The sequence below is a fragment of the Carassius gibelio genome, chromosome A7 (genome assembly GCF_023724105.1).
Source record: "Carassius gibelio isolate Cgi1373 ecotype wild population from Czech Republic chromosome A7, carGib1.2-hapl.c, whole genome shotgun sequence".
NCBI classification, from domain to species: Eukaryota; Metazoa; Chordata; class Actinopteri; order Cypriniformes; family Cyprinidae; genus Carassius; species Carassius gibelio.
The window spans coordinates 3,021,107-3,033,197 of NC_068377.1; the positions used below are offsets into that span (position 1 = coordinate 3,021,107).

Sequence of the window (12,091 nt, forward strand, 5' to 3'; positions counted from 1 at the left end):
TACTTAATGCAAACGTTGTAAATATAACTGGCGGTCAGTCAGATTTTTCTTGGACTTTTTGACATGCATGGAATGGGTTTGCTGACTCAAATTAGATTTGAGTGACTTAAAGGCTGAAAGACCACTGTGGTGTATGTATCATCTGCTGGCTTCGAGAAAATCTGTTTGGCGAGAACTTCAAATGAACAAAGTGTTTATCCTGCTGTATGAGTTATACCAAGCATACCGCAGTAAATTGCTGCAACACTTATTTCCTGACACTTCAGGCGAGTATTATGCTCTAGTTCACGCCAAGATTCTGTCAGACAGCATATCAACAGTATCAAATATTTTAGCAGAAGGAAACTGCTGCGAGTTTGGGAAATGTTACCTCAACGGCATTGGATGTTTCATTAATGTCTATCCCTGTATAATTTTAATACTTATTGGACTTATTGGACAACTGACAACTGTTACAATGGTCTGTTATAATTTTGTTAAAAATGAGCACTTTTGGTATAAGAGACATCAATTCTGTAATAAACATATAGTTCTTCAATTCTACTGTATATTAATATTCTAGGTTTCCACAATTTGGCCTAGGTACTATTCATGTCAAGATAAAGTGGCTCCAGCAGTTGCGCATGTATTTGATAGATTTATCAAAACACTGTTTCATAAAACCACTGCAGAAATGGTAATTAATTAATAATTGGCAAGCTATATAATAAAAATGTGTCATCCTTTCCATGACTTGGCGTTTATGATAAATATCCTTTTCCTAAGAACACAGTTCAACCTTTCAGTCATCATCACCTTCATTATGTTCTTGACTCTTTTATTAAATTCACCTTTTTAACCAAGATGATTACAAAAATATAATGATATTGACATTTTATGAGACACAATTATTATTTCATGTAGTAATGTGTGGCTCTGTGTTTGAAACCAATAAACAAAACAAGCATGCAATGATATTTCTTTTGACTTAAATGCTTTTTCCCCCTTTCTCTTCAAGACTGATTTCTTACAAGACTAATTAAATCGCTTTTTTTACTCTGGATTTACAACATGTATTTTGATGGCATCTGCTGGAGGATTCCTCAAACTGCAAATGCAGTTTAGACTTTGTGAAAACAATAGATGCAATTCTCAGACGTGATGCACAATACACTTTTTTTGCACAGTCGCACACAAAAACACATGCAGTTTAATGAGTACATTTTGAATATATGTATGAAGTTATCAGCTACTATATATTAAATATCTGAAACTCTAAGAAAATGTTTGCAGTTGATTATAAAATGCTTTATTTGCCTTTATTTCCTTGGCAATATGCCATGACAAATTTTGTCTTAATTGGATTACCATATACAGCATAATCACAGAGCTACAGTATATTAATATTGTCAAATGTATTGTATTTTTACAGTTTACCTGAAAGCATTCTACTGTAGCAACTGTGAGCTTGTTTAATATCACTGAGCCCATTGTAACCCAGGTCTGCTTCTTTCTGCTATAACCTGGGTTACACAATATATTCTTAAACAGCTAATCTGTGCTAATCTGTGCTAATCTGTAGCTGTGGTTCAAATACAGCCCCTACAAGTTTAGCAGTGTTGCCCGCCTTTCTTGTTTTAGGAATGTTTAAATTGTGCAGATAGAGAACAAATTACATATATTTAATTTGTAAAATAAGTCCAAATTATAATACAGAAGCTATTGCAATTCATTAGCTTTTCATTAATCACAGCATTAGAACATGCAAATACAGTAAGTGTATGTGCATATACTGAGTTTGTTGGTAAATATACATTTAAAAACATGTGTCATTGCTTAGTATGGTTTTTATAATTATATTCATTGGCACCTGCTTGTAAAAGTCATTACAGACTGTGTATAAAAGAGCAATGATTTCAGTTGATTATTGTGACCTTCTGACACTTAATGCAGATTTAATGCACACTTTCTGTACATGCATTAAGGAATTGTCTCTTAACTCATCATGCTTTCGGGGTTTGAATTCGTTTTTCCTTGTGGAGCTTTTTCTTTTTACCTATTGTTCGCGTATTTTTAAGTGTCCTTGCACCTGATTTAGCTATGGTCAATTGTTTGGACTGAGTGGCCTTTTGCACTGAGAGTAATTTAGTTTTAGGGGGAGTGAGTGACACTTGCTTTTGGGGTTCTCTGGGTGCTTTGAAGAGTAGTTTCCATTTTGAATTTCTGAGTTACCATTTTCTTTTCTTTGGATGCCTTCCTTTGGGAAACGAGTGACTTCTTTCTTCCTTTTCGATTTCCATTTGTTTGTAGTTTCTTCCTTTTTTCAATTTGGCTCACCAACTTTTGACTTAGCTGAAATGTTTCCCCTGTTGCATAGTACACTGGAGGGCAGGTTTTTCGGTCTTTTGTCAATTGAATTCGTTTAGGTTTAGAGATTCTTTGTTTGCCGCTGTTTGAGCGTTTCATTGGGACTTCATTGCATGAAAGGCCAGTGGTGCCGCTGTTCTCATGAGTCAGAGCGGTAGAAATGTACGGTGTTGAATCTTTCCATACTGCCACAGGTGCTGTCTGTACCACTGTGCACCTGCAGGAAGAGATCGAAAAACACAAGTGTATCTCTGGACTAGAGGCCAGTAGACATAACAAAACACATTGCTGACAACATTTTTATCAGATAGGATTCACTACGAAAAGATTATAATGAACAAGTTCCACGGTGAATGGGAAATAGATAAGGTAATGGTTTTCAAGCAGCACGTACAACTTGGGACATTCTGCCAGAAAAAAAACATGACCCTGCTCATGTTCAGACTGTTTTGAGTTTGATTGTTAGTACATTCTTATAAAAATGTAACCCCTGCATGTTTTTATTTAAAGCGATTTCTCCGCAGGACTCAACACGACTTGCTCGAGGTGAGCTATAGCCTTGACTTGTCTTGTTTTATTTTGTGCACTGCAACTTGAGACTTGACTCCAGGATTTATTTATTTAGGTAACATACTGCCTCTGAAACACAACCTACCAGCAGCAATACAACTCAATACCGTGATTATCATGTCCAAACAAATATATGCAAACCTCTAAGACATGTAAGACAAGTAGGACAATGAATGTAGTAAAATACAGGATGCACAGTTAATACTGGAACCAGCTGAAAACTAAACACTTTTATATAGTGGGCTTCATTCTGTAAATGTTGAAAACACATGGTTTATGACTATGAGCACAATACTTTATAGTGATGTCATGCAATTCTATGGAAAAAACTGATGTAAATGTTACATATTATCTGGATTATATAATTATATACAATTATGATGCAAGCAGAAAAAAAAGCATGAAGCATAATTTCTGGAATGCATGCTTTAATTTAGTGCACTCACAGTCCAAACCAGTTGTACTGTGTGCATTTCTTCCTTTGGATCAGCTCAAAGCAGCGGAGCTTCAGGACGTCGAAGAAACTGTAGCCCACCATGTTGGAGATGGTGTCATTACCATTGAGCAGGCATCGTTTAAATCTAAAAAACAGACCAGACGGGAAGATAAGACAGAAATAAATATGATTCGCATTATAGTGTCACAATTAGAAATGTACAGTCCTTTTGTGTCTCAATGTGAGCTAAACTTTCCATTAAACACAGTGTATTTGCATTCATACACATTGAATTAAATCTGTTACCGCAACTGAAACAAGTGCATTGTTGCAAGTAAAATAAATCAATAAAAGTTCTGCTGACATTTCACATATCGGTCTTTACCAAGCGTAATATTATGTGCAGTTTAAACTGAAATTTCTAAAGTTGTAACAATGCAATAAAACTATCTTGATAGCTTTGAAATTTCGCAGTCAAAGTTTTTCTTTTTTTTTAGTAAATGGAAAGACATGTTAGTGTTTAATGCTGTTATTTAACATGTACTTTGTTGTTCGAACATAATTTCATTATACATTGTCATAACTCAAATAGACTGTTGCAGACATGATAAATGTATAAATGTCATGCATTCTCACTGAAATGTGGGCAAATATATTCTTTATATTCTTTATCTCTAACAAGAAACAGTATAATGCTCTTAAGGGCCATACGGGTGATGAGTTCTGACTCTGCAGAGTCCTGAGGTCCTGAAGATGCCTCTCATGTGCTCACCTGCGGTCACAGTCACAGTGAGAGAGAGTGAACAGAGAGGGGTTGAACACGCCGAAGTCCACAGAGAACGAGCGGATGATGAGTTCACAGTGATCATGATCTCGACAGCATCGATCTGCATGCACAAACATACCTGAGACAACAACATGAAAATAATCACAAATATTGATTCATTACAATTCTGTAATATTATTATTATTATTATACAAATTGTCAATGTAATTGCACATGCAAAGCACACTGGGATATTTTGCACACAAACCACAGTTCTTGACCTGTGTGACACACTCCGTCATCAAACTGATTTACTCACTGTACTTTTCAGGTTATGTTGCAGGACCTCCCACATCTTTTTCTGAACACACATACTGTACATTCACAGATTTCCACCACGCCTATACGCACACTTTGGCATGAAAATTACATTTTGATTTATATCTCTGGAAAGTATAGCAAATAACAAAAATAAAGACGGATATTGCTATAAATTAAGTTTGTAATTTCTGTCTTATTGTTGACCTGTATTTTCATTTTCACGCTTTCCAACATGTTAGTGTTAAATGCTGTTATATTTGACATTTAAAATAGTTTCTATAGAATTACACACACACACACACACACACACATATGTGTATATATATATATATAGCAATAGCCTTATATTTCTGCATGTGCCTGCGACATTTGAATATTAAAAGACTGATGGGTGCATGGTTTATTTCGTACCGGTTTGAACAGCAAAATTACTTGACTAAATGAGTTTATACATGGACAACATGTTCATCTTTGAAAAGGAATACACCAAATGATTACTGTGGTGAACTGACCAATGGCAGCTCGCCGATGGATGCACACCTACCCAGCTGTTCATAGTCACTGGCGCTGGTGCCACGTCCACACCAAAGTGTTCCCGGGAAAACCCACGCGCGTTTTTGGCGACTTTTTGCTCTTGAATCCATCTGCTGACCTTGATATATGTCTTCTTTGTGCAAAGTGAAATTGATATGCATGTTCATATCACACAGATTGGCATCCTCCAGCAGCGCGCGTAGGTTGAAGTGCATTGGTTCATCGTCCCGCGCGCGCTCGTGACGGCAGAGTGACCGATAACGCGTGACCAGTGTCCCGTCGCTGCTCCTGAAACAACCTTCGAGACGTTTCTCTGAAGTCCACTTGCTCCAGTAAAAGAGAGGAGATGCTGAAGTGTCCGGTGAGTGGATGAGAAAGCTCACCTGAGAACTCCTCTGTTCTGAATTGATGAGGATGCAAAAGGGTGAAGCTTTCTGAACTGTTACCGCACTGCAACAGCATAGTACCACTACTAAAAGACTAACAGCAAGAAACAGACTTCCGATCCGTGTTTCACGAGTTCACCCTTACATCTAATCTGAAGGCAAATAGTAGGCATATTTTGGCGTGCTGTCCTGGGGGAGGGGTCCGGGCCCGGAGCATAGCCCGAACCCAAATAACTCCCCCTATCCCAATTTGGGATAAATAGATTAGAAGTGAGGAGTTGGGGTGGAGGAGGGTTGCCGAAAAACTGTCGTGGGACAGGAGGTAGGAAGACTGGATATATATACGCGTGCGTGCTATAAGATGATTAGCTAAACGAGATGCACCTGTACCAAATTGGATGATTATCTGATCGTGCTTCTCCCGAACTTTGTTAATAAAACCACATTTCACGAGTTCACCCTTACATCTAATCTGAAGGCAAATAGTAGGCATATTTTGGCGTGCTGTCCTGGGGGAGGGGTCCGGGCCCGGAGCATAGCCCGAACCCAAATAACTCCCCAAAAGAAGCTTAAAGCCATAGGACAGCAGCCAGAGAGATAAAATTTAGTTGCCCCCCAAAATATGCGTGTTGGGAAGAAAATGCAGAGCGACCTGGAGAGCCCGTGCAGTGTTCGACGAGAGCTGCGGCTCGCAACGTCTTACCAGCGAGCCCTCCATGCCGCTTATGGGAGGAGCACAATGCCAGATATCAAGAAATGAGGGACTCTTGCTGCCTCCGAAGGGAGCTGCGGCTCTGCTGCACCGGAAGGGAGAGTCCCTCTTGCGGCTGAGTACGAGGCGCGGTTTGTTGCATCTGATGGAGGGCTCTCACTGCGACTGAAGGGAGCCAGCGACTGTATCCCATCGGGAGGGAGATCCCTGGCCGCCATAGAGTATGCAACATAACTCGGACGGGGGGTTCACACTGCGACCGAAGGGAGCCGTGGGTCTGCTGCACCAGAAGGGAGAGCCCCGTCAGATGCTAAATAGGCAATGAGATTCGAGCCGCGGTTTGGCGCGTCGGATGAAGGGCTCCTAATGCAACCGAAGGGAGCCAGCGGCTGTACCCCATCGGGAGGGAGATCCCTAGCCATCGTGGAGCATGCAACATAACTCAGATGGGGGGTTCACACTGCGACCGAAGGGAGCTGTGGGTCTGCTGCACCGGAAGAGGAGCCCTAGTCCGATGCTGAGAAGGCAAAGAGACGCGACTGTTGGAGGGACTCCCGCTGCATCCGAAGGGAGCTGCGGCTCTGCTGCACCGGAAGGGGGAGTCCCCCATTGCGGGTTTATGGAGGCACGGTTTTTTGCCTCTGAGGGTTCTCCCAGCCTCCGTAGGGGGTTCGCAACTCTGCAGCAGGAGTGCTGCCCCGGAGGGGAGAGCCCTGATTGACGCTAACTAGAATACGACTGTTGGAGGGACTTTTGCTGCGTCCGAAGGGAGCTGCGGCTCTGCTGCACCGGAAAGGCGAGTCCCCCTTGCGAAGCGAGGCATGGCTTGATGCGTCTGATGGAGGGCTCTCACTGCGACCGAAGGGAGCCAGCAGCTCTATTCCCCCGGGAGGGAGAACCCTATCCGCCCTTGAGCATGCAACATAACTCAGACGGGGGGTTCACCCTGCGACCGAAGGGAGCCGTGGGTCTGCTGCACCGGAAGGGAGAGCCCCATCAGATGCAGAATAGGCAAGAAGATTCGAGGAACGGTTTGATGCATCGGATGGAGGGCTCCTGCTGCGACCGAAGGGAGCCAGCGGCTGTGTTCCCCCGGGAGGGAGATCCCGTTCCGCCCTTGAGCATGCAACATAACTCAGACGGGGGGTTCACCCTGCGACCGAAGGGAGCCGTGGGTCTGCTGCACCGGTAGGGGAGCCCCGTCCGATACGGAGTAGGCAAGAAAACGCGACTGATGGAGGGACTCTCGCTGCGTCCGAAGGGAGCTGCGGCTCTGCTGCACCGGAAGGGAGAGTCCCCCTTGCGACTGTATAAGCGGCTTAATTTGATGCATCGGATGGAGGGCTGTCACAACGACCGAAGGGGGCCTGTGGCTCTGCTGCACCGGGAGGGATACCCCCATCTGCCGCTGAGCGCGCAGCGCAACTCAATGACAGATGAAAGGCTCACACTGCGACCGAAGGGAGCCACTGCCCAGCTGCACCGGAAGGGAGAGCCCTGTCCGATGCTGAAATAGGCAAGGAGATTGTAACGATGGCTGGAGGGCCCTTACTTTGGCCGAAGAAACGATAACTGAGAGGCTTCTATTATTCAAGTACACAACATGATTTAAGGAGGAATATATAAAATTTTTTTTTTTTTTTTTTTTTTTTTTTTTTTTTTGAATGAATTAATCAAAATAGGTAATTGCACTTACATCCGATTCACGAATTAATATCTCTAAATATTAAGACGGAACAGTGTTTAAATGTAAATCCTGCATGTTCTGTGTGTCTCTGTTAATGAATGGAGCAGGAGCGCGACTTCCTTTTTCACACACACACTGAAGCGCGCATTACTCTCACGGTAATTTCTGCGTCTGCTGTCTCACTAAATGAGGACTTGAACACATGAACAACATCTCCAGAACTGCTCTGACAGTCAGTTCATGAGCATTTGACTTTAAGTAAAACTAGCGTCACATCACATACACGGAACTGAAAAGGTACGTCAACCCGACTAAATAAAGGTCCGGGGTCCTGACATTTTATCCTACCCATCAGATTTACGGTGCATGCGCACATCAGTATAATTAAGCAACAACACATTTTGTTACTCGATTAATTTTTTTTTTTTTTTTTTTTTTTTTTTTTTTTTATACCAGAGTCGTTGATGAAATGAGGGTCCATCGTGAATTTGGATTGGGCGTTCCGGAGTTAGACAAAAGCGAGCCTGATGAGGTTGAATTGGAGAATGGACATAAAATATATATTTTTATTTATTTATTTATTTATTTATTTATTTATTTATTTTTGAGGCTCTTGCGGCAGCGAGAATTGCGGCAGTAGGGAAGGATGGAAAGGGCTCCTGCGGGAGCAGACACTGCTATGGCAGTGGTGAAATATAGGTAGAGGCTCCTGCGGGAGCAGACACTGCTGCGGCAGTGGTGAAATATAGGTAGAGGCTCCTGCGGGAGCAGACACTGCTGCGGCAGTGAGGAAAAAACAGAAAAGGCTCCTGCAGGAGCGGACAATACTGCGGCGGTGGGGAGATATAGAGAAGGCTCCTGCGGGAGCGGACAATGCTGCGGCGGTGGGGAGATACAGAGAAAGCTCCTGCGGAAGGATGGCTGAAGTGAGGATTGACCATTACAGATAGATAGGGCATGTTAGGAGAGTTAGCTATGGTAGATTAGGAGTTTTAGTGAAAGGGGATGAGCTGGCGTTAGAGGGGTTGGCTGAAGAGGGTTCGAGATAGATATATAAATAAATAAAATAATCGGCCTGACCAATAATAGGTCTTGGTACCCTCTGCCTTCTGGCAAATCTGGAGCTGGAGGCCACTGAACAGAAAAATGGTTAGTAGCATGAGGGAGCGGAAGAGTTGAGGGCGCGTTTACGAATGGAGGCGGCCTCACGTTTGCTTCAGCTGCTGTAGCTGTGGGTCGTGGGAAGGGGCTGGGGTGTGTGATGTCTTGAAGAACCTGTGTAGCCTGCACTGCTAGCAGAAGTAACAGGATGGAAATACTGAGATGTGCAGGCCCGTGTTGCAAGTAAAAGTAGCTCCATGCTTGCTTTGGCTGCTGTAGTTGTTGGCTGATTTGACAATTGCTCAAACCTTGTCTGAATTAATACAGTCCTGTTGGAAAAGCATCTTTTCCTCTTGTTTTGGCCTTCGGGCCCTTTTAAACAGCCTCCGGAGCAGATAAATTTGGGATGCTGTTTTCCTGTTGTAGTATGGACTGTGAAAATAGAGGCTTTGAAACAATGTAGCATGTTTAGTTTTATAAACCATTGTACCAATAGACATGTCTATAGCAGTAACGTTAATTGCAGTAATTCAAATTCAAGCCGTTTCTAAAGACATTTACTTTGCATGCTTTTCATATAACAGTCCTAAAAAGACGATAGAAAATTTACTCACACTTGTTGTTCTGCAGCCAAACACGAGGCAGTAGCGTTTTTTGAAAAATTCTGAATAATCATGCCAGTAAATGGTGAAATATGTCCTTAAATAATTGATCCTGCCGGAATAATTGCATGAAACTTATGTCTGTATCATCTCAGTGAGGTTTAAACATGCACAGTAAAGCAAATGTAATGTCTTTAGACATTTCGGTGTGGATGACAACTCTGCAAAAAGCCTTTGCTTCGTGGTTAAAAAGTGGCATCGTCATCGGACAGAGTTAAGTCATAACGCCGTTTAACAAATTTTGGCGTCTTCATAAGCGCATTCTATATATAACGTCTATTTAAATTGTTCAGATGAGCAAATCACGAGGTTTTCTTGCATGATTAGCATTTTAATTGTTTGGTCAGACGGTTCATATATTGATCTATATATTCACGTTCATAAATCGGGGATTAAACGTGGAATTTATCTTTTGTATGCTAAATATGTAAACAATATGTGCACAGTACCTATAACTGCGCTTTACATTTTGCAAGATTGACATGCTAAATGGCTAACTGACCCGGTTTACTCTCATCTTAACAAAATTGATAAGAGTTCCTTGCGTTTACGAACGACATGTATCTGTTTAATCAACTCGACATGTTGATTAAACTCTGAGACTCATATGAAACTCGCTCATTGTGGATGACAACTCTGAAAAATTCTTCATGAATGAGTGTAAACCGAGAACGATTCGTTCGCCTAGAAGATTCATTCGAAAAAACGATTCTTTCACGAACGACATGCCACTACAACAACGCACGGTCTTCGCCGCTAGTGGAGGCAGCATCGAACTGCGCCACGGCTGAAAAAGCGAGAGAGGTTTACTGCGGGGAGAACTGGAGCACGGCTGCGATCCAGCATTATAATAGAGCCCGGTCCTGGCGAGAAAATCGTGTTGCCGAGTGAGGCGAGCTCAAGGATTTGCACGAGCTTTTGGCCACAACGTGTGGCTTGGCGAGAAGAGCAGCTGACCGATGACGCTTGTTGGTGTTCGGCGGATAGATATCTTCGTCGGAAGGAAGATTGGGCCTGTGATAAGATGACGGACAGCGCGAACCGAATGCTGACAGACGGTCTATGCCGAAAAACTGTCGTGGGACAGGAGGTAGGAAGACTGGATATATATACGCGTGCGTGCTATAAGATGATTAGCTAAACGAGATGCACCTGTACCAAATTGGATGATTATCTGATCGTGCTTCTCCCGAACTTTGTTAATAAAACCACATATCTTGGAGATGTAGTGACATTGCTGCAGAGATAAACCCCATCTAGTCTGTTTCAGTCCATGCACGAATGATCTGTCAAATGAAAATGTCATTTCGGTTAGCTGCATGTTAAAACTTGTTACTGAGGCTATAGCTGAAATGACACGAGTCACATGACTCGAAATCAACCAAACTCTGTTTCTACCGAGGGATCGCAATGAACCGATAAAATCAATCAAAAAGCCCTTGAAACCATAATTTAAAATGATGTTGACGCATTGTTTCACTTCTTCTGTACAGCAGACTTCTAAATAACTATACTCTAAAAAGCAGTTAATTACTAGCTAGCCTATATCTTCAACAGTGTAATTACATTATTCTTAAAGTATTGCATAGGGTACTTATTACTAATTATTTTCTCAATCTCATATTTAACCTCGACAATACAAGACTAGACATGAACTTAAGAGTACTCCTTAGTCTTTTACTTTTTCAAGGGACAAGTAATTAAATAGCAGTAAATCATTACTTATTTATGCATTACACTTTACATTACAATGCAGCACATGATATTAGTAACAAAATGTGTTATGTTGCCAGGTTTTATAAACAACTTGGACCTTTTTTGTTGGCTTTTATTGTTTATTTATTGGGTGATTTATTTCCAGAAGACAGTATGTTGGTAGTGATGAAGTATGACCACTTCGTGCTATTTTACAGGACTTCTTTGTTTTTGTTTTTGTTTTTTACAGATGATGTTTCTCTCACATCTGGCAGGCACTGTATATGGCAAGCTGCATTATCATTTAAAGCTTTGGTTTGACTATTCATAATTATATTTTAGATAGACACTATTGAATTATTATGAGTTGCAATCCTAATTTGAATAAATAGATTTTGACTAGTTGTTCTCTATTGTGAAAATCATGGTATTATGGAATATACAATTCATTGACACATGGCACAAAATGACAAAGGCAAATCATATGCCTAGCCTTAAGCTGTTTTATTACGGTGGATAGATGACTGGACAGGAGCGATCCATCGCTATGACCGACCAAAGGAGAAGATTGAGGAAGTGATTGGTGTGTAGGCACGTAACAGACAGCCACATCTTTAAGATCATGAAGTGACAGCTTTTATACTGGGATCTTGAGAAAGAAAAATACATGAAGGTATTGGTTTCTAACTCAGTTTTGGATGAATTGGATGGTTACAAGATGTCTGGTCAGAACATTAGATGCACCAGGAATGATATTTGTCTTGGAAGGAAAGTTAAGATCTCTTATAAAGCATTAGAGAAGACAAATGAGAGAACATTAAAAATCTGAGAACATTGTGACGTTGTCGAGATCTTTCCTGAAACTTTAGAGGAGA

At 41.6% G+C, this 12,091-nt stretch overlaps 1 protein-coding gene across 1 annotated transcript; it reads right to left on the reverse strand.

Annotated features, from left to right (window-relative positions):
- Nucleotides 1-800: 800 nt before the first annotated feature.
- On the reverse strand, nucleotides 801-8,201 carry LOC128016425 (group 3 secretory phospholipase A2-like). Its single transcript, XM_052600913.1, has 4 exons — nucleotides 4,984-8,201; nucleotides 4,125-4,257; nucleotides 3,363-3,497; nucleotides 801-2,563 (listed from the first exon to the last, which is right to left on the reverse strand). Exons 1-4 carry the CDS (start codon nucleotides 5,186-5,188, stop codon nucleotides 2,131-2,133), a joined length of 906 nt encoding a protein of 301 aa, XP_052456873.1. The 5' UTR covers nucleotides 5,189-8,201; the 3' UTR covers nucleotides 801-2,130.
- Between the last annotated feature and the right edge of the window lie 3,890 nt (nucleotides 8,202-12,091).